The sequence below is a fragment of the Physeter macrocephalus genome, chromosome 1 (assembly GCF_002837175.3).
Source record: "Physeter macrocephalus isolate SW-GA chromosome 1, ASM283717v5, whole genome shotgun sequence".
NCBI classification, from domain to species: domain Eukaryota; kingdom Metazoa; phylum Chordata; class Mammalia; order Artiodactyla; family Physeteridae; genus Physeter; species Physeter macrocephalus.
In genome coordinates this window covers 115140815-115164834 of record NC_041214.2, presented here as the reverse complement: position 1 = coordinate 115164834, position 24020 = coordinate 115140815, and the positions used below count along the sequence as shown (strand labels likewise).

The following is a 24020-nucleotide window of genomic DNA, read 5'->3' as shown; positions in this document are numbered from 1 at the left end:
TCTCAGCCAAAGTCTACCTTTAAAATAGAATTTATTTGCATTAAACCTTGTTTTGGTATTTCCAGTTCCAGGTACTTCCAGATTTTTCTCAAGTTCTTACCCACCTTTGGATGTGAGCCCCTCAGCCTTGTCCTTCCCACCGAGCAATGCTCTCTCTCTCTTTCAGAAGACTGTGCCCTCTCCTCTGTTGAGTGTTCATCGGTCTGAGTAGCTGGTCCCAAACAGACTGCCCCTAAAGGTGTCATTATGTCATCTTGCCTCGCCTCTTCAGGTTACGCTCAGAGCTAGCCTTGCTGAAAATGGGTAATTTGAGGTCACGGTTCCTCTCTGAACTGATACAGCACAACCCTGCACGCGACAGCTACCAGAGAAGACCTGCTTCTCAGATATGTTCAGTCGGAGCACGGTGGATCTGTCAAGAGTCTGATTGAATGTATAAAGTGCCTGTGGACATAACAGTGACATAGGGAGCAACTGAGCTCGGCACTAACCCTTTCTGCTACGTTTCCTCAGACAGAAGTGGAGGTGGTCCCTTCTGTTTTAACTCACTGGGGTATTACGTGTTTTGACAAATCATAGAGTATTAAACGTCACACGAACTGCACGATCACACAGTCCAACCCCTCAATTTACAGAGAACCTGCAGCTTGCCCAAGATCACACGACAAGTTACGGAAAAAAAGAGCGATTAGAAGCCAGGGGTTTTGCTTCACAGTCGCTTTCTCACTCCACATTGTACACTTTCGCCCCGAAGTAGGCACCCCTGCGTTTATGAGAATCACCACTGTGTATGCCCTGGAGTCCTAAACACTTTGTCCATCCTTTCTGAATATTTGTTTTCAAACAGGGTTTCCAAATAATACTAGTATAAATACAGACATACCTCCTTTTATGCAATCTCTTTTCCTAAAGACAAGATCTGAATTTTTTCCCCAAATAAATAGCATCCAACTGTAGATGGAGATGGATGGTATAAGTATTAATCAGTGCTTTTTATTACTATTATTCTCACAGGACAACTGATGAGAAAGCAAAGTATTCGCTCTTTAGTGGTATACATCAGTTTGAGGCTATTCAGATAAAAATGCTTTTAAACACTCAAGTGTTATATGCATGAAGAATTATATTATCATTTTATGTATTATATTAGCGTTTAATGTATTAAATGTCTCAATATTAATGGCCCCAAATAATTAATCCTTTATTCCCCTTTATGATTTATGTGGGACATTTTTAGAAAACTATTACTTCTATTCTAATTTCCATAGGTCTTTGCCATAAAAACTATAGATGAAAACTTCATTAAAGTACACTGGGGAAGAAGTAGGGGGGGTAGCTAGGCTTCTGAAGTACTGGATTAAAATGAAAAGAGAGAAAGAGAGAGGAGAGAGGGGTGACATAAGGAAGAGTGCTACTGTCCAGAGAAGAGTAGGAGTAGTATTTTTAACTCTGTTAGTATCAGCTGTCCTCTTGGGACCTTACCATACACTATATTTGTAAAATCATAATGAATGATAGATTGTTTTTTTTAATTGACTTTCCTGTCAGTGGTTATCTACACTCAGATACAATGACAATTCTCATAATAATGTATATGATTAATTCTCGCACATGATAGTAACATTGTGTCCTACTTCATCTACCTTATAAAATGGAGAAGAAAATCTAATTTAACAGATATCCCCCAGAATAGTGTTATTCACTTAATGATGTAGCAACTATAGTCTCATCGAAAGAGGGTACTGAGAAGTAGAGGGCAGTGAATTATTTTAGGGAGCAATTTAAGAGAAAGCAGGTAAAGGATTCTAATTCTTGAGGCTTTGAACAGCATGATAAATACCACTGCATTAAAGGAACAAAAAAATTAGCATTCACTGAGCTGTTTATACATTTAGACAGTGAATAAAATGGACTGCAGTTTTAGGTAGATGGTGTGAGGCGAGAAAAATGAGAAAGTCTTTCCATAGTTAAGAATTTTTTTTAGAGAGTGGAAAATGAAGCTGGCGAGGAGTTAGCTACTCATGTTCATTTGAAGTCATTTCTCACCTGTCCTATTCCTTATGAAAAATACGGTGTAAGTAAATTTCAGAAGTAGATAATTGTTTCATAATCAGAACAGGGAGATTGGGTTAAAGTTAGAGTAGGGCCGGGGGAACTGCAATGCCTGCAGAAGCCAGGAGGACACTGGAAATAGGTCAAGTGTGTCTGATGAAAGACTTGGTGAAATGGTAGAATGGCGTGGTGGTGCTCTGGAGAGCCCATGGCCTGTCTAAAGGCATTTAGATTCACTTGAAAAAACACTTAGCCATGAAAAACCTAACTGCAGGCCTATTTCAGCCAAGGTCAAACAGTTTGTGAGTTCTGGATTCATAAAATCCAAGACCCTGAGACCTCAGTGAATACCCACACAGGAACAAGAAACAACTGTTCAGAAGTCTTTGTTTTACATAAAAATGTTAAAATGGTGTATTTCGTATGTTTGTGGCCTAAAACAATGCTAGTTACCATAGATTTCTACAGTACTGGTTATCCTATAAAAATTGGTTATTATTAACCAATGACTTACATTTTAAAAATACTATGCCAAAAAGAGTCTTTTGCTTATAGCAGAAGTATCTCAGTCTAACACCTATGAATCCCATGATACTGATGAAAAGTCTTGTGTGTATCTACATGTGCATTTTTGAGGGAAAAGGTTTGTACCTTTTTGTACCTACAAAGAGAAGAGAAACACCCAGGAAAAGGAAAGAAATTCAGAGAGAATCATTATCAGGCAGGTCCATCTGTAGGCAGAAATCTGGGTGCCGTAGATAATGTTCAGCCATAGATAATGTTCTTTGATGACAGAATTCTACCTATGAAAGAATACGAGGAATGAGATATGTCTTCAGTCTTGGAAGGTCACTGGTGGGGCAATAGCAGGAAAGTAGACATGGGACCAAACTCACTGGACCAAGATACACAGATTTCCTCAAACTGCACAAGACAAGGTCTAAATTATAGGAACCGAGTCAGAGCCTGTCCCTCAGCAGAACTGGTGCCTCTGGTTTGAGAAGATCACCCCTGAGCCTGGGCACTGTAAGGGGTGGCTCAGTGACTCGAGACGAGTGAACTGGGTTGCTGGTCTGGGCTGGAAGCCAAGCAGGTCCAAAAATAAGACAAACTTAAATACATGAATTAAGGAGACAAATAATATTTGCTGAGTGCCTACCATGTTTTGACAGCTAAGAGATGCTTCATTTGTACTATCTCATTTAATTCCCTTAATAAATTATACCTAGAAGCCAAAATATGAGATGCTTTCTTCTTTACAAAAGAATTCATTGCATCATGGTCCTCAGTATTTCTTCAAGGAAGGACAGATATTATCCCCATATTTCAGAAGAGCATAAAACTTCACAAAGTACCAAAGTTGCCCCAGATGAGCAAATTTCAGTGAAGGAGGAGAGTACATGCCCCTCTGAGAGGGGGTGGGGATGTCATTTTAAAAGATTTGCACCAGATAATATTTGTGCATTATAATATTTTAATTTGTTGATTTGGTAATACAAACTACAAAGAGATGCTCAGAGTCAGGTTTATTTCTCAAGATCAGTAATTCTCAAGAGAAAGAAGAATATCCCCTTAATGAGAGTTGTTTGTATAACTACTCTGTTGTGAGATCTTTCTGTGATTTGCTATGACTTCCCAGGACACCGTAACAAATTGAGGCAGAACACCCCAAAATGCTGATTCCCCCACTAGAGCTCCCAGGCTACTCTGCCACAGATAATCCCACTGACAGGAAAGTATAATGTAAAGTGATCTTTCAGGAAACACCTTAATGCCCCTTCCACTAAGTCTCCTCATAATGAGTTTTCCAAATAACTAATGGTTACTCATTAACAGTATTTTAACCTATTAAAAGTTTAAAAAAAAAGGGAAAAAGGCAATATATTGATTCCATCCCATACCTTTCTAAGAGGTATTATTCATGCTGTTGCCTTCTTAAACAAAAGTGGTTATTTTAACTCTTCCTTACCACTCAAGATGATCACTGTGACCATTGACCTGGGAGATATGAGTGTCCTTGTCTCCTTTGCTATGGGTCATCAGGCTATCTGTTCACACAGTTTAGGTACCAACTCATATGGCCTATCTCCTTACAATATAATCTGAGCTGAGACACTGTAGGCAAATATTAAAACTCATTATAGTTTACTATTTTGTGATCATTGAATCAAGTCCCCTCATTCTGCACATCTGAAATAAAAGACTCAGAGTTAAGACTTGCCCATGGTCACACAATGGATTATGGTAGAGCTGCATCTCACTTAGAATTTAAAGCTCATAAGGAAAAACATTATTTAGTCAAAATTGCCATTAGAAATTCCTTAAACTAATCTTTAAGCATGGTATATATGTTTTCTGTACTATAACTTTTATACTCATTGGAGTTTGGGTACTACAGCAATAGATGGAGGAAATAAAAGGAAAGTCTGCTGGCAAATTGGTGTCTATTCAAACCATTTGCCTTTAAGATAACCATCAAATCCATTGAATGAGAAATGAGATTTTTATTGTGTTCTTCTTTCTCAATGGAATTTTTCCATTTGGTTTTAGTATTAAGCCTCTGTAACCTTACTGTATTTCAACTGATTGTTCCCTCTGCTGAAGATTAGAGGATTAAGTTCTAAAACTCAGATGGGAGTTAAACACAACTATAATACAACTCCATGAGGGGTATAGAGTTTACGGGCACACAGGGCTCCTGGTTCCCCCTTTAGCACGTTTTCTGCTACAATCTGCCTACCTAGTTATTAGAAATCAAGCTCTGGATATGACTTGAAAAACAGAAAAAAGGTTTGCTAACAAACTTCTCAGTAGTGATATCCAGTTTGCTTACTTCCTGTTTCTCCTTTGTTCCCTAAGTGATTAAGCTTGCTACATAAGGGGGGTATTAGTAACCGAGAAGACTTTTGAGTTACATTCAGCCATTTTGATTAGTATCTTTGGTAACTTCTTTTTTCTCACAAACATATGGCAAAGCAACATGTAATGTTCCAGTGATTGTGATTTCAGATTTAAAGTACTATTTGTTCATTCCTGAAACCTGAAACAAACATCTGGTGGTTAATGCTTTGAGAAAAAAAAAATGTACCTTAGTGCATTACATCTGTCTACGATTCAAGATCATGGGCAAAAATAAGGAGATGAGATAAAGCCACAGGAGTTTGTTGGCCCATTCAATTACAAAAGAAAATTTTTTTAAAGAACTAAACTCTAAAGTAGGAGTTTCCTCTAAAGTAGGAAAGACAGTACAGACCATACAGTAATCTTTAAGTACATCTTCCTTTCTGTCTCATCTTGCACTTAGATATAAACTATATCTAGTATAGATCCTCCCATTAGAAAAAAAAGATTTGAATGCTTTCTTATCTCCATCCCATATATGCTCAGAATTATTGCAGTTTGTGCATACTGTCAGGTTCATGTTACCGTGCATTTTTGTTAATGAGAATAGTACCTCCTACATTAAAACTTCTGTGCCAATTTTTCATACTTAATATTTTAAGATTTATTCTAACTCACACTTTCCATTACAATATGACACTTGGGGGAAAAAATCTGAAATAAAGATGTACCGTCCTTTTTGCATTGTTGCTCAACTTAGGGGAAAAAAATGGTTTTTTTAATGGGGGTAGTGTATTAGTCTGTTAGGGATGTCACAACAAAATACCATAGACTGGGTGGCTCAAATGATAAAAATTTGTTTTTCACAGTTATGGAGGCTGGACATCCAAATTCAGGGTATCGGCAGTTTGGGCTTCTCCTGAGACCTCTCTGTTTGGCTTGCAGGCGGTCACCTTCTTGCTGTGTCCTCACACGGCCTTTTCCCTGTGCCTGCACACCTCTGGTGTCTCTTCACTTTCTAAGAAGGACGCCAGTCATATTGGATTAGGGCCCAGCCTCGTGACCTCATTTAATTTTATTACCTCTTCAAAGGCCCTAGCTCCAGATTACAGTCACATGGAAGGTCAGCGCTTCAACATATGAATTCTGGGGGGAACACAATTCAGTCCATAACATGTAGCAATGCTTATTAATCAAACATTCTGTGATATCTTCCCCTTGAGGAAAAAAGTAAAATCTTAGGAAGGAAAGTGATAAAGTTATCATTTATATGCGATACCAAGTTATAGGAAATATAAATGTATATGTAACTCATTTATATGAGATGTCATTTATAAGTGAATGCACATAAAATAACCCTTAACTCCATTTTTTAGCCTGTCTCAATAGAACTCACCAAGATTTATTTAGCAAAGGAACAGCCCAGAAGACTAGCAAGTCACACTTCCACACACTGTTTGCCAGGAGAGACCAAGAAATATCCAGATTCACAAATGCTCGATGAGACTGCTGTTCTTACATCTGCTCTGAGGTCAAATTTACAGATTTGGTATTTATTCTCCGGAAGTGTGACTTCCATATTTGAAAGAAGCCTGAGCCTGACTTAAGTGGCCTCAAAAAGCAGAGACACAAGCCTGAGGAGCTTCAGCCACAACACACACTAAAACAAAGGCTGCTGCAGTGCGAATGCACGAATACAAGTCGGAATAGCCTCGTCCCTCCTGCGGCATAGACCACCTAGTTTTTTCAGAACACTGTGTTCTGTTGGATCATTGACAATTGTTCCCATTTCTGAATTTTTTTAATGCCCTGGGTTAAGGGTCGCCAAATGTAGTAAATAAAAATTTAGGATGCCCAGTTAAATTTGAATTGCAGGTAAACAATGAATATCTTTTTAGTATGAATATGTCTCATGCAATATTTGGGACATACTTATACCAAAAAATAATTCCTGTATGGGACATGCTAATACAAAAACAAATGTATTTGTTATTTATCTGAAATTCAAATTTAACTGTGGGTCCTATATTTTATCTGGCAACTCTACTTCGGGTTTAAGAATGAATCCTCCCCTTCCCAGACTCACCACCCTCTTAAACTTCCATCACCAACTGTGCAAATTTAACTTCCTGCTCTTAATTTGGTGCTGCCCCAAAAGGTGAGAGCCCCAGGTTTCAGGCTCCCTTCTGTTATACTACTGTGATATACGGTTATAGATACTCTTGCGTTAAAACATGAAAGCTAGTTTGGCCCAACTTTTCCCCCATGCTGAAATATTTGCATCTTAATATCAATGTTCCACAATACTACTGTGATAACATTAGTTGACACTATGTGCTTAACAGTGTGGGGAAGAGTCTCTAAATCTCTAAACCTTGGGCTCAGTCTGCTCACCTGTAAAAGGAGGGGACTGAATTCAAGGTACTTTCCCCCAAGGTTCCTTTTAAGAATGCCTTGCCACAAGTCTTTAGAGTGAGGTTCTGTTAATGTTCTCATTTGCCTTGTGAAACCTAATTATTCCTATTTCGGGTGAATCTCTTTTCCCTTCAAATAAGTGGCGTTTAGATTACTAAATAAGTAGTGTTTAGTGCCCTAAATTTAATGCCCTAAATTCCTCAAGGACCAGAGAATGCACCCTTTATTTCCCTCCACCCCACTCACCCTAACACCAGACTTTGAGCACAGCGGGTGATCAGATGATGTGGTCCTGAAAGTGCTGATAATGATGAAACAATTCCATCGTGGTGGGTTTGCTGACTGTCGAAAATCATTTGCTGGGAACAGAAGGCCTCTCCGCGGGGTAGGAGACCGCCGTCTGGGAGCCGCTCGTTGTACTCTTCCGCCATCTAGTGGCGCCAGGGTTGCTCTTCTTCGCTCAACTTGCTGTTCAGAGCTGCAGATTTCAAAAATTGTAAATCAAATGCGTAGTTTTATTCTTGTCATTACAGTAAGAAGGGACTTATAGAGTGTTTTGAGATAAAATGTAATGTGTTGATAAAAAATAAGTATAACGCAAGAGCAGACTTTAGTACCTGAACAGTATGCAATTTAGTCTCTTTAATATGTTCAAATGTTAACTTGACCATAGAACAAAAATATAGACTAAAGAGTTCTAAGGAAGATATCTCTTTCAGGGGTTTTTGTATAATGTTCAAGGATTTTTAAATTCCAAAGAAACGTAATCGTAGCAGATGAAAAAGAGCGAAAGGGAAAGGAAATAAAGTTCCGATAAACGTTAAATTGTTTAAAGTCTCAATTCTGTATTTAACCATTTGACTTCAATTAAGTTAGAGCTTATTATCATTATTATTTATACATGAAATACAATGTTTAATGAATGTTGAATGATATTTAGCTTTAATGTCCTATAATCTGGAACATTCTTCAAATGGCATGATAGTGAATTTAATTGTGTGATTCTAAAGTGAAAATAAATTTCTCTAATGAATGAAATAAAATATTTCTGAAGTGTGACTTATTTCCCATTAAAGCTGTTTTCACTGAATAACTATTATAGGAAATATATTTCTGACATTTTAACATTATTCTGGTTTCTTTTTATTTTTATTTAAAATGCCAATGCTATCATGCAGTGTTTAGGTCTTTCTAATAAAATATATTTAATTGCAATGCCACTTCAATCTTTAATACACTTAAAATAAGTATAACGCAAGAGCAGACTTTAGTACCTGAACAGTATGCAATTTAGTCTCTTTAATATGTTCAAATGTTAACTTGACCATAGAACAAAAATATAGACTAAAGAGTTCTAAGGAAGATATCTCTTTCAGGGGTTTTTGTATAATGTTCAAGGATTTTTAAATTCCAAAGAAACGTAATCGTAGCAGATGAAAAAGAGCGAAAGGGAAAGGAAATAAAGTTCTGATAAACGTTAAATTGTTTAAAGTCTCAATTCTGTATTTAACCATTTGACTTCAATTAAGTTAGAGCTTATTATCATTATTATTTATACATGAAATACAACGTTTAATGAATGTTGAATGATATTTAGCTTTAATGTTCTATAACCTGGAACATTCTTCAAATGGCATGATAGTGAATTTAATTGTGTGATTCTAAAGTGAAAATAAATTTCTCTAATGAATGAAATAAAATATTTCTGAAGTGTGACTTATTTCCCATTAAAGCTGTTTTCACTGAATAACTATTATAGGAAATATATTTCTGACATTTTAACATTATTCTGGTTTCTTTTTATTTTTATTTAAAATGCCAATGCTATCATGCAGTGTTTAGGTCTTTCTAATAAAATATATTTAATTGCAATGCCACTTCAATCTTTAATACACTTGTGACCCAACTGAAAAAGTCTCCAATTTGTTTTCCAGGGTGGGAAAATACCCATAAGGTGGACAGCCCCAGAAGCTATTGCCTACAGAAAATTCTCCTCGGCAAGTGATGCATGGAGCTATGGCATTGTCATGTGGGAGGTCATGTCCTATGGAGAGAGACCTTACTGGGAAATGTCTAACCAAGACGTAAGTGCCACCCATAGTTAAACTGCCATTTTATGAGTGCAGACATATTAGCATTGATGGGGAAATATGCCTTTTGCCCTCACTCAAATTAGCCCTTATCCTCCTAAGAGTTGTCAGGGTCTGTGGCCGAACTTGAGCAGCCTTTCACTCTGAGCTGTATTTGGTGTCATAAGGGCCAGCTGATGGACCTTGTCCCGTATGTACCTGATCTATGTCTTACATCTGATACTTCCACATGTATCACTGTAAGGTAGTGTGACTGTGCTTATGCAATCGCCTTGGCCTACAGGTGACAAAAAACAATGAATAATGTTTACTTTTCATTTCTTCCTTAGAGCAATTTAATGTACCACTGTAAAGAGCAAACTAATTTAGACTAGATATCCCTTAGTAGAAAAAGATTGAATGCTTTCAGGCAATGTATTATCAATACGTGTCATGTAGTATGGTTCTTTTGAGATACATGGCCCTCTTTGCAATCTGTTTTGTCTCCGTTTTACCTGTAAAAACTACCTTGATGGCTAATAATACTACAGGACAGGATAGTTAACACACATTTGACCTCTATGGACTGTCCAAGGTAGTAGAGACGGTAGTCAAAATATGCTAGTATCCTGACAATGCAAGTAAATGTGCTGTCAGAGCTGCAAATATATTTTAATATATTTTAATATATTATTATAATATATTATATTTAATATATTATATTATGCAAATATATTTTAATATCCCACTCCCTCATCCCAGAATTGAGACTTTGTCTACTCGTTTGCCTCCTCCAAGTATCTAATGGTTTCTGAGACAATGGCAATGGGAAGTCAGCTCTATATGACTATATGACTATAGAAAATCCCTAAACACAGTCAACTCCTGTCACATCTCTTCTCTGTTTTCCATTCAATTGCTTGAGCCTCCCCTCCACACCTCACCCTCATTACTTTACCCCCACCTCAAGTTGTCCAAGTATCTTAAGGGTTTGTTCAGTGACAGAGAAGGTTTATCCTTTTTGAATGCCAGCCACAGAGAAGACTGGGTTTTGGTTAGCTCACCATGGCTATTGTTTCTCCCTGCCTTGGAGCGTTGCTTTAGAAGCTGAGTCCTGCTCAGTTCTGTGGGTGCCTACTGACTCTGCGGAGAATACCAGGTCCAGAAACCTACACGGCAGCAGGTTCAAGGTCATAAAAGGTCATGTGCTCTTTAAAGCACATCATCAAAACACAAAGCCAGGTGGCTCGGTCCTGCAGAACATTTGCCCTTAAATACAGAGTATGCCATAATCAGCAGCCCTTGCTCCACTCCCAACACTTAGACTTTTTGGATCCAGGTCATTTGCCTAGAGTTTACTGTCCTTCAGGGAATTTCATCTGAAGGACCTCGTTGCTCTTTCCTGTCTCTGGGCCTTGTCTGGGGCAACTTGTGACCACCTCTCCAGCTCTTCTTAAAATGGAATCCCAGAAGCAGAAATCCGTCCCTTCTCTCCCAGAAAGAACTCATCTTTCTTTAAGCAGTTATCCAAGGTAATACAAGCCCTGGATTCAGTCACCCTAGTTCCTGCTCCACTCTTAACCCAAGATAATGCTTGCCTGCCTGTCCTACTTTGACATGACTAAAATAGGCCATTCAAGCAAATCTCTAGAATAAAAAGTCCTCCTCCAGATGAGTTAAAGTCTTCACTGCACAGAGGAGCCCTCAGTTCAAGTACCCTCCTTAACTGGTACTCCATTTAGACCTTGTCTTAACCTGTTTCCTGACAGACGTAAAATAAACAATTGCCTAACTCAGAGGACTCCAAACTTTACTAATAATACATCCTTGCCAGTAAAAAGTTCTTGAGCATTCACAACTGACACATGTATACTTATCTGCACATTGTATACAAGTACTACCGTACTAAAATATTCATTTTTCATTAAAAAATATTCATTGGGTGCCTTCTCTATTTCAGGAAGCGGAGAAACAACAGAAAACAAGTGTTACACCTGGAAGGGACCATAAAGATTATCTAGTCCAACCCGAGTTGAACTTGGTTATGAAACTGAGGCTTAGAGAAGTGACATGATTTCCCTAGAATCACATAGTAAGTGCTTTGACAGTGATATGAGAAGACAATTCTAATAACCTTTTAGAAGATATTATGGGCAAGGAGAAGAGAAGAGGGGATAACTGCCTCTTTCATGGTGGTTTAGTTCACAGTCTACGGGCCAGTGATTTCTTGCCCTCATTGAGTTTATATTCTAGCAAGAGGGAAACAGACTTTAAACAAAGTAAATCAGTGAAATATGTAATATGTAACCTGATAATCACTGCTTTGGGGGGAAAAAGCAAGAAAGGAGGGTAAGAAATGCTAGGGGTTTGATTTTAAATATATTATATATATTGCCAAATACATTTGTAACAGTCATTTCATTATGGCCATAAAAGTCAGTCATTCTTATTAGGCATGCATAAATAGTCTTTCTTACAATAGGATGAGACAAATAAACATAAAGAGAAGTTCTATTATTTTTCCTGCCTCCTGGATTATCATCTTGCCGCCTGGGGTACATTGTACCACCAATTTGGTAACCACGGCCATGGTTACGTACACTATAATTCAACAATGAAAGTGCCTCAGTTTCATGACCAATAAGTACAATGAAAGGACTAGGTTAAATGATTTTTAATATCCCTTTTAACAGTAACATGCTATGGTTTTATAATCTCTGGAGAAACAGTTTTATCATACTTGTCTCAGCAAAGGAATGATTCAGATTGTTCTTTTCTCAAGTTTAGGAATCTCTGTGGAGGTACAAGAAATCCGATAGGACTTCCACAGAGCAGAGCACGTACAAGTGAAGATACCAGACTGCAAGACAGATTTTCTAGGAGAGCAGCCTCTGAGAGAAAAAGCCCAAATGTGTAGTTTCCAACACAGACCCCCATGTAAATTGTTCTTAACTGTTGCCTAGAATAGCCCAAACCCTGTTGTCAACTCCTCCCTTTCGGGATCGTGCCCAACAGTTCACCCAGCCACTCTGGCCATGTGTGTTGATGATCTGTGTCCCAGATGACCATTTACAGAGCCATCCTTTCTATTAAACCTCATTTGGCCACAAAGACTATATCTGGAATCAGAAGAAGTTGCTGCAGCCAGGAATGGACTCCTGGACATTAAGCCCATCCTCATTCATTCAGGGTTGCCCATGTCCACAGCATAAGGCTGAATGCTCCCTCCACCCAGGAGGGAACACCCTCCTTGGTCGTTTTTCAAGGACCAGGTAAGGGCTAAGCTGGTTATTTTCATGGTCTTTGAGTGGCTACCAAAGACTATGCAAGCAAGAATCTGAAAAGAGGAGCATAAAAAGTTCTGGGGAAGATAAATAAAAAGCCAAACCCTCTAGGTCCTCAGATCAATACAAGAGGAGAGGAAAGTACTAAGAGCTAAAACCTTTTAGGTATCTTGTGAATATATATTTTTTGCTGCTGCAGTAGAGTTGAAATTCTGTTTAGCTTAACATATTGGAAGTCAGCGTATCTGTGACATCCTGAAACCAGAATTTCTGTTTGGAAGCAGAAATAGCTTAATCAAAACTTTCCAAGCTGCTCTCTCCAAATATTAGTTATTTCCTGTTTGTCCTGCATTTCTCATGTTTGATCAAAGTTCAGTCTTGTGTTTGACTTTATGCAACCAAGGTGTATTTTAAATAAGGAAAGTCATTTTTAGACAGTAAAAATTCAACTATGCTCTGTTTTAATATTTTATATTTGTATTACATTTTGGTGAGTTTAATTTATGGGCTTAGTTGAATATGGAATGTTAACATGCTTTAGGATTTTAAATGAGTTTAGGAAATTTCAGATAGTTTTCATGAAATAGTCCCTCCATTCTGCAGACTGTGGCATATTTCATTGCAATGAACAATTCTGAGGTTGCATAATCTATTTTCGTGAATAATAAAATGATTTTCCCAAAGGTCAGTGGTAATGTCCATTAGGAATGTACGTAAGGAAATGAGAAAACACAGAGTACCCAGGACTAGTCCATAAAAGACGTACCAGACATAACAACAGTAGGTGCCATCTGCTTAGCCTTTCAGCAGTTACTGTTTGAACACATGCCAGTCACTGGGCATGTGGCTGGGGATGGAGAACTAGAAAATCCAGCCCCCGCTGCCAGTTTGACTTTATGCAACCAAGGTGTATTTTAAATAAGGAAAGTCATTTTTAGACAGTAAAAATTCAACTATGCTCTGTTTTAATATTTTATATTTGTATTACATTTTGGTGAGTTTAATTTATGGGCTTAGTTGAATATGGAATGTTAACATGCTTTAGGATTTTAAATGAGTTTAGGAAATTTCAGATAGTTTTCATGAAATAGTCCCTCCATTCTGCAGACTGTGGCATATTTCATTGCAATGAACAATTCTGAGTTTGCATAATCTATTTTCGTGAATAATAAAATGATTTTCCCAAAGGTCAGTGGTAACGTCCATTAGGAATGTACATAAGGAAATGAGAAAACACAGAGTACCCAGGACTAGTCCATAAAAGACGTACCAGACATAACAACAGTAGGTGCCATCTGCTTAGCCTTTCAGCAGTTACTGTTTGAACACATGCCAGTCACTGGGCATGTGGCTGGGGATGGAGAACTAGAAAATCCAGCCCCCGCTGCCAAGGAGCCCTCTGTGTAGGTGAGGAGATGAAGTTCTGGCATTTCTAAGTCTTGCCTCTGCCCCCAAGTAGAATGTACACTCCTCAAGGGTAGACCTCAGGCCTTCTTTTCCTTTTTAATATAAACAACATTGTGTGAAGGCAACATAGCTATTTTTCAGCATATGCCGAAAAAGCATGCATACTCTATTATTCAAGGTACTTTTGATTATAAATGACAGAAACTCAATGTGAACTAACTTAAGTAAAAATAAATTTTTGCATTCATGAGACTAAGAAGGAGTTGAGCAGTGCTGTATCTCGGGGATCTGCAGGACTTTTAGTGCTTCCCAAGCACTAGGTCCATTGACCTCATTTTCTCCTATTGCAAAGGTCTTCTTTGCTTTATTCTTTTTTATGCTCCAGGGTTCAGCATTCCAGCTTAGCAACCTCAGCAGAATGAAACCTTCTCTCTGTGAAAATTCATACACCAATCCCAGAGAAGACTGATTGGCTGTGTTAGGGCTCTACCCAACTCTGAACCAAAACCATGCCAGGGAATGGACAGTATGGTCGGCCCAGCAAGGTTTAGGTACCAGCATGTGCATTCGGAGGTGGGGGGAGCACTGTGATTGGCAATTTCCCCATAATCACATGGAGTGAGGAAGGAAGTCCCCAAAGGAAAGCAGTTGTGCTGCCAGAGATATACTATAGTGTTCTTTTCTGTGCATTGTTTTCAAGAGCAGTTTTATTTATTGCAGGATTAAATGGCACCAAAATATTAACACTGTGCATCATTATATTCTAGTGCAGCAGCAGGTGTAGTGGAAAGATCATGAGAGCTTTAGAGCAGGGTTTCACAACCTCAGAACTATTGTTGGGCCAAATAATCCTTTGTTGTGGTGTGCGGGCAGGGCTGCTGTCCTGTGCATCTTTCACACCATCCCCGGCCTCTACCCACTAGGTGCGAGTAGCACCCTCCCAGTCATGACAACCGAAACTGCCCCAAACATTGCCCAGTCAGAGATGGGGTATAAAAAATCACTCCCGGTTAGAAGCCACTGCTTTAGAGCTAGAAAGATCGGGGTTGAAATCCCAGCTCTGCAGTTCACTGGCCATGTATGCTCTCCTGTGCATCTTTCACACCATCCCCGGCCTCTACCCACTAGGTGCTAGTAGCACCCTCCCAGTCATGACAACTGAAACTGCCCCAAACATTGCCCAGTCAGAGATGGGGTATAAAAATCACTCCCGGTTAGAAGCCACTGCTTTAGAGCTAGAAAGATCGGGGTTGAAATCCCAGCTCTGCAGTTCACTGGCCATGTAATCTTAGGCAAGTGGTTTCAGCTTTCTGAGATACTGTCTGTAATGGGGTTCAAATTACTCAACTGCAGGATTTGAAAAAGTGGGGTTCTATAATGGGGTTCAAAATACTATAATGGGGTTCAAAATACTCAACTGCAGGATTTGAAAAAGTGAAAGATAATATATATAAAGCACCTGGTACATAGAAGGTATTTAATTAATCAATGGTAATAATCATAGCTTGCAATTTCTGAATTTATCATGAGCCAAGTATTTTAGGATATTGGCTCATTTAATCCTAAAAATAATTCTTTAAGATAGATACTCTTTTTACTCCCATTTGTAGATATGAGGCCTTCTAGAAAGTTTAAACAACTTACCCAAGGTTACTAAATGGTTAACGATAGAACTGAAGTTGAAGCCCCCTACTTACTCCTAAGTGCATGCTTTTACCCTCTGAGCTATACCATAGAAGTCTAATTTTCAAAGGAGTCTCCATACCACGCAAGCTCTACGTAATGAGATCAAAGCATCTTTAATTATGTATGCCACTGTGTCACAAGAGAAGTGTTTTCATTGTTTCCTGTCAGCGAAAGAATGTGGATTGACTCACTATTGTTTGGAACTATAAATCTTTTCCGCAGTATTTTTTGTCTTGATGTTAAAAATTTCTAAAATGTACTATATTTATTATATTTCTTAAAAATATTTAAGGCAGTAGCTTAAAATAAAATTCTAATCATCAATATATTTAGCCTATTAACAGAAACATGTCACTGGCGCATTGAAGGTGTATAGTTCCTTGCTGTTTCCTAGCATTTTTTTCTTTTTTTTAAAGGTTTTGCAGGATAATGTTCTATGTTATTTTCATCCAAGTTCAAAATAATTGTTGTTTACTACATAATAGGAGTACATTGTAATGCTAGGAGCTACACTGGCTCCAAAGAGGACACCAAGGGCACTGCAGTTCTTCCAACACTTACACTGTGTAATGTGCTTAACCGAAGAAAATGCAAGCAAAACATGAACAGCAGGCAACATTAAATAATCAAATCCCCACAGAGCTAATACGTAGGAAAAAAAACTAGCACCATATAAATGAGAGGCAACTTAGTTGAAGCAATTTGAAGCCCATATGCCTTCTAGGTATGGTATCATTTAGGTATATGCTACTCAGCTAGTTCAGTTTCCCAAAAAGAGAAGCACTATGAGAGAACATCTCATTTGAGGTTTAGTAGGAAACATAATACTGCCTCAGTGTTTTGGAATTTTTTTTCTCCTTACTTTTCAAAAGCTTTTATATAATAATGAGTTTTGCTTTAGATTGCTTTCTGAAACTTACCTGAAGAAAAAAATTAGAGTTCAGCTTTAGGATACTTTTTTATATAGAGGATGTGGTTAGAAATAACCTTTTGACCTTACCTGAATTGAGCCCTCTTTTCAAAATTTGAGAAGGAAGAAAATAACCTTTTACCATATTTTGTATTTGTCTTCATAATTTTATAAGCTTTCTCAATTATAGGTCAGTATTTCAGCCAAGAATGGTAGATGTGTAGAATCCACTTACCTCAAATGCAGTATAATTTTATGACTCAGAGAGTCCAGTCATTTCCAATTTTTGTCACTGATTAGATTTTCCAAACTCTACTTTATTATGTAATGGTCCTTGTGTAATGATCTGTGTAAGATACAGTAAACTGCTAAAGGCCCATTCCCATTATTTCAACCTTCCATATTACAGAGGGAATTTTTGCACTTATTTGATTATGTTTCTACAAAAGCAATTTTCAAAATGACCTCCTTTTTCTCAATTTTTCAATAATTCCTACTATTGGTACACAGGCAAGGGCAACATTTTAATTAAATACATACTAATTACACTAACATGATGCATGTCTGTTACAGAGGCAAGAGTAATAGGGGATATTATGAGATTCAATCAATCACCATTGTAAGTAATTCAAATAGTAAGGTTTCAAGTAGAGGAAACCAATAACCAGTATGCTACTAACACAGTATAATTTTCAAGGGAAATTTTTTTTTCTAAATAACCACAAAGCTAGAAGATATATACATACCAGCAACATTCTCATAAAAAATTAATTATACCTTCAATTTCTATTTGGAAGAAATTTACAGTCTACTGCTCTTATAATTTTTATAATTATTTTTTTCTCTTTAAAGCATATTTACAAAGAGGCCTCTTTTTTTTGCCAATTAGGACAAATATCTTGTTTTTATTATGTTCATCTATAAAATGTAGAAAATGCCAGATTGTTACAGTAAAGGAAGTTCTTGTAAGATGCTAGATTCTATATCTTTTTTAAAATATTTATTTTTTATTGACGTGTAGTTGAATTACAATGTTGTCTTAATTACTGCTATACAGCAAAGTGACTCATTTATACATATATATACATTCTTTTCCTTTATGGTTTATCCCAAGGTATTGAATATAGTTCCCTGTGCTATACAGTAGGACCTTGTTGTTATCCATTCTGTATATACCATCTGCTAATCCCAAACTCCCAATCCAAATCTCTCCCAGCTCCCTCCCTCTTGGCAACCACCAGCCTATTCTCTATGTCCCTGATTCTGTTTCTGTTTCATAGATAGATTCATTGTGTTCATTTTTTAGATTCCACATATAAGTGATATCATATGGTATTTGTCTTTCTTTTTCTGACTTACTTCACTTAGAATAATAATCTCTAATTGCATCCATGTTGCTGCAAATGGCATTATTTTGTTCTTCTTTATGGCTGAGTAGTATTCCATTGTATATATGTACCACATCTTCTTTATCCGTTTATCTGTCAATGGATATTTAGGTTTGTTCCATGTCTTGGCTATTGTGAATAGTGCTGCTATGAACATAGGGGTGCATGTGTCTTTTTGAATTATAGTTTTGTCTGGATATATGCCCAGGAATGGGATTGTGGATCATATAGTAATTCGATTTTTAGTTTTCTGAGGAACCTCCATACGGTTTTCCACAGTGGCTGCACCAACTTACATTCCCGCCAACACTGTAAGAGGGTTCCCTTTCCTCCACACCCTCTCCAGCATTTGTTATTTGTAGACTTTTTAATGATGGTCATTCTGACTGGCATGAGATGATACCTCACTGCAGTTTTGATTTGCATTTCTCTAATAATTAGTGATGTTGAGCATCTTTTCATGTGCCTATTGGCCACCTGTATTTCTTCTTTGGAGAAATGTCTCAAAGAGGATATTTTAAAATCCCCTTTTCCTTTGTACTCATAAACTATTTTTCCATAGCTTTCCGATATTTTTAGTGGGCCCAGGAAATGTGTTATTAAAGTTGCCTATTATCTTTCTAAAATTGAAATGATGCATCAGTGAAGAAATATCTGGCTTTTGCCTAGAGAGTGCTTGGGAAAATGGGCCTGAGTTTTAAGAACATTGTCTTCTTAAAGAAACAATTATTTCAGAAAAGTAGATTTGAAATGTGTGTTTATATTTCCAAAAAGTATACTTTGTTGAGGGGAACTGGCATAGTAGTGAACATCATGGTTCCCCATAAGAACAAAAAATTTTACAATTTGTATGGAAAAACAAAAGACCCCAAATAGCCAAAGCAATTCTGAGAAAGAAAAATGGAGCTGGAAGCATCAGGCACCCTGACTTCAGACTATACTACAAAGCTACAGTAATCAAGACAGTGTGGTACTGGCACAAAAACAGAAATATAGATCAATGGAATAGGATAGAAAGCCCAGAGATAAACCCACGCACCTATGGTCACCTACTGTATGACAAAGGAGGCAAGAATATACGATGGAGAAAAGACAGACTCTCAAATAAGTGGTGCCTGGAAAACTGGACAACTACATGTAAAAGAATTAAAGTAGAACACTCCCTAACATCATACACAAAAATAAACTCAAAATGGATTAAAGACCTAAATGTAAGACCAGACACTATAAAACTCTTAGAGGAATACTTAGGAATAACACTCTTTGACAAAAACCACAGCAAGATCTTTTTTGACCCACCTCCTAGAGTAATGGAAACAAAAGCAAAATAAACAAATGGGACCTAATTAAACTTAAAGCTTTTGCACAGCAAAGGAAACCATAAACAAGATGAAAAGACAACCCTCAGAATGGAAGAAAATATTTTCAAATGAAGCAGCTGACAAGGGATTAATCTACAAAATATACAAACAGCTCATGCAGCTCAATATCAAAAAAACAAGCAACCCAAGTAAAAAGTGGGCAGAAAACCTAAATAGACATTTTCCCAAAGAAGACATGGAGATGGCCAAGAGGCACATGAAAAGATGCTCAACACCACTATTAGAGAAATGCAGATCAAAGCTACAATGAGGTGTCACCTGCACCAGTCAGAATGGCCATCATCAAAAAATCTACAAACAATATAAATACTGGAGAGGGTGTGGAGAAAAGGGAACTGTCTTGTACTGTTGGTGGGAATATAAATTGATACAGCCACTATGGTAAACAGTATGGAGGTTCCTTATGACCCAGAATGTACCCGGAGAAAACCATAATTCAAAAAGACACATGCACCACAATATTCATTGCAGCACTATTTACAAAAGCCAGGTCATGGAAAAAACCTAAATGTCCATTGACAGATGAATGGATAAAGAAGATATGTGGTACACATATACAATGGAATATTACTCAGCCATAAAAAGGAATGAAATTGGGTCATTTGTAGAGATGTGGATGGACCTAGAGCCTGTCATACAGAGTGAAGTAAGTCAGAAGAGAAAAATAAATATCGTATATTAACGCATATATGTGGAATCTAGAAAAATGGTACAGATGAATGGGTTTTCAAGGCAGAAATAGAGACACAGACGTAGAGAAGAAATGTATGGACACCAAGGAGGGAAGGGGGGTGGGATGAATTGGGAATTGGTATTGACATATATACACTACCATGTGTAAAATAGATAGCTGGTGGGAACCTGCTGTATAGCACAGGAAGCTCAGCTCCATGCTCTTTGGTGACTTAGATGGGTGGGATGGGGGGTTGGGAAGGAGGTCCAAGAGGGAGGGCATATATGTATACATATAGCTGATTCACTTTGTTGTACATCAGAAGCTAACACAATATTGTAAAGCTATACCCCAATTAAAAAACCAAAACAAAAACATCATGTTTCCTCAAATCTTCCTAGTCTTAGTTTACTGGGATATAGTCTGTCCCTATCTGGATTTTTGTCTTTCTGCACCAGGAGCCCTGTGGGAAACAGTCCTTTCAAAGGAATCCAAATCTAGATCTGGACTCTACAGAACTTGGAGATCAAGAGATGTTACCAGAGGTCCTGCAGATTAAGCCTTCAGTTTCCCTGACTCTAGAAACATAGCTTTTTGAGCTGAAAAGTACAGTCACAAGTACTGAATCCAGTTTCCAGACAGAGACTTTCCTAAGAGCAGGGCTTGTTTAGGACAGCGATGCAGTTCAGGTGACTCCTTCACTAATGCTCTTTCCACTACTTAAAAACTGAAGCATAGTTGCTTAGAAGGTGTTAATTATCTCAGTCTCAAGAAGTGTGACTTTTGGGAATTCCGTGGTGGTCCAGTGTTTAGGACCCAGCACTTTCACTGCTGAGGGCCCGGGCTCAGTCCCTGGCTGGGAAACTAAGATCCCACAAGCCATGTGATGTGGCCAAAAAAAAAAAAAAAGGTGTGACTTTCAACTGTTAGGGCTAAAGATTTTCCAAACCATAAATCATATCATCAGCAACCTTTTAACCTATGAATCCTACACTTCATATTTTCCCCCATTTTGTCCACTCATTCAACAATCTGAAAGGTAGTAACCTACTAAGGACAAGCACTCTCCATTTTTATAGATCCTTGACATTCTAGTTCAACTTCCAAAAAATGAGGTTAGAGAACTGTCTTAAGTGTAAGGTTTTAAGAAATTCTTCATCTTAAAGTTTGAAAGGGAATCTTAGGTTTCCATGCCCTAATGATTTAAATTATAAATTAGCTTTGGAAAAATTGTTTTCTTTCTGTTTCTTATTCTTTCATCACTCTGTCCCCTTTTTTTTCTAATGTACACTGAATTTCATTTGGATTTTGATTGTTTTTCATTGAATTATAAATTCTGTATGTTGAAAAATATTGACTAGGAAAATAGGTATAATATTATAAATGTTATTGACTTATAACTACTTCTTTCCTTTCTTTTTTTCTTCTTTTGCCTATGCAGACACAATCATTATATTGCATATCAGGAAAACACATTACCAGTGTTTTCAGTATTACTGTTTTATAAACTTAAATGTCCTAATATCTATAAGTAATCATTATCACAAAAAGTAAGGATATACTGGGACTCTTTGCTTCACCATCCCCCTTCAACCTGAAATTAAGGTTGATGAATTAAATTTATCAACAAAGCCATCATGAATATTTAGAGGGAAGATAGAAGTAAAATCATTTCACAGTCCATTTACTAGTGTACATTTCAGCCCTTGCTAAAATTTTGAGACAGTTTCTTTTAAAATAACTTTTAAAATAACTAAATTCAATGTGCTTCTCTTTAGGAGTTGTTTAGCAGTGTTATAATAATGTGATTCCCTGCACAGCCCAAGCAGTCCTTGTTCAATAGTATTGTTCAGGGATATCTTAGTGTCTTCATATTGACTGTCTACTCCTTGTTTGCCTAGTTTAATAAAAGGTGCACATTGCCTGCTTTGATTCAGAAACTGTCAACACAATTGGAAAACTCATCAGATTCAGCAAGAGCAGAACAGTCTGCTACGTGTCCCAACTGAGCGTTGTGTAGATTCTAGGCTGCTAAAAATTGCAGTGTCATTGACAAGGAACCAGTATGATCTATTTAGAATAACCAGCCAGGTTTTAGATGATAATTTCTGACAGAATCTAATTTCTTCTACCTCTGCATAGAAGTTATCACTGCAGTCATTTTCATATTTTTTCACTTTGTTTTAATTTTCTTCTTACATTTTAAAATAAGGGTATAGCCTTGTATAACTCTTCTCCAAAGGATGACAGCCTACAGCTATCATAAAACCATACTGTTAACAAAATTCTCTCTAGTTAATTATCACCCCTTCATATCCTAAAACAATAAACCTCATTTAGTCTTTTAGACAAAACACCCCATATGCTCCTGGCTCCCTGTCAGTCCTTGACTAGGGAATCAGAAATACCTATAAAACAAAACTTCCCACAAAAGACATGTTAATGAAGATAAAGGTTAATATAAAGCTTTCATAGATCACATATATGACCATTGGAGCTCACTCTTTGACTTGACAAGGCATTGTTTTAGATGCTGGGGACATATGGAAAAAAGAAACAGTTCCTGCTATTGAACTCGGCTTGCCCAGCTGAGAGACTGCAAGTGTTTTGTAGTGGCCAAAGCAAAGGGGAAACAGGATGCAGCCAGAGGTGAGGACTGAGAGCCAGGGTCATGGTGAGCCACTGCAGAATTTCAGGAACGTGATCACAGTTTCACATCAGCAGGATTGCTTTGGGTGCACTACGGGAGATGATTGAGGGAGGAAAAGGCGAGACTAAAAGACTAGTTAGGTGGTTGTTGCAGTGATCAAAATGAAAAATAAATAATTTGAAAAGAGGATTAAAACTGGAACAGATTTAAAATATATGAAGGTGGTGGAATCAACGTGTCTTAAGTTAATTTTGAGCACCCGGAAAGGCAAAGGCCCAGATGACTCCCTAATCTCTGACCTAAATCACTGGAAAAAGAATGGTACCCTTTTCAGAGGACAGAAATGCCAAAGCAGGGGCTTTCCTGGTGGCACAGTGGTTAAGAATCCACCTGCCAATGCAGGGGACACGGGTTTGAGCCCTGGTCCTGGAAAATCCCACATGCTGCGGAGCAACTAAGCCCATGCGCCACAACTACTGAGCCTGTGTTCTACAGCCCAAGAGCCACAACTACTGAGCCCACGTGCCACAACTACTGAAGCTTGCATGCCACAACTACTGAAACCACCACGCATACAGCCCATGCTCCGCAACAAGAGAAGCCACTGCAATGAGAAGCCCGCATACCACAACGAAGAGTAGGCCCTGCTTGCCGCAGCTAGAGAAAGCCCGCACGCAGCAACAAAGACCCAACACAGCCAAAAATAAAGTTAATTGATTAATTAATTAATTAATTTAATTAATGCCAAAGCAGGAACAGGGTTAGTTTTGTTTTTTGTTTGTTTGTTTTTTTAACACCTTTATTGGAGTATAATTGCTTTACAATGGTGTGTTAGTTTCTGCTTTATAACAAAGTGAATCAGTTATACATATACACATGTTCCCATATCTCTTCCCTCTTGCATCTCCCTCCCTCCCACCCTCCCTATCCCACCCCTCTAGGTGGTCACAAAGCACCAGGCTGATCTCCCTGTGCTATGATGCTGCTTCCCACTAGCTATCTATTCTACGTTTGGTAGTGTATATGTGTCCATGCCACTCTCTCACTTTGTCACAGCCTATCCTTCCCCCTCCCCACATCCTCAAGTCCATTCTCTAATAGATCTGAGTCTCCATTCCCGTCTTAGCCCTAGAATCTTCATGACCTTTTTTTGTTTGTTGTTGTTAGATTCCATATATGTGTGTTAGCATACGGTATTTGTTTTTCTCCTTCTGACTTACTTCACACTGTATGACAGACTCTAGGTCCATCCACCTCACTACA

At 37.8% G+C, this 24020-nt stretch overlaps 1 protein-coding gene across 2 annotated transcripts in view; it reads left to right on the top strand.

Moving 5' to 3' along the window:
• The window catches only part of EPHA6 (EPH receptor A6), an 874792-nt gene that overhangs the window by 828158 nt on the left and 22614 nt on the right, over nucleotides 1-24020 (top strand). For both annotated transcript variants that reach the window (XM_024120422.1, XM_024120421.1), the window contains one exon: nucleotides 9243-9392. In XM_024120422.1, the coding sequence (XP_023976190.1) occupies nucleotides 9243-9392 (150 nt within the window). The remainder of the gene's footprint in view (nucleotides 1-9242; nucleotides 9393-24020) is intronic.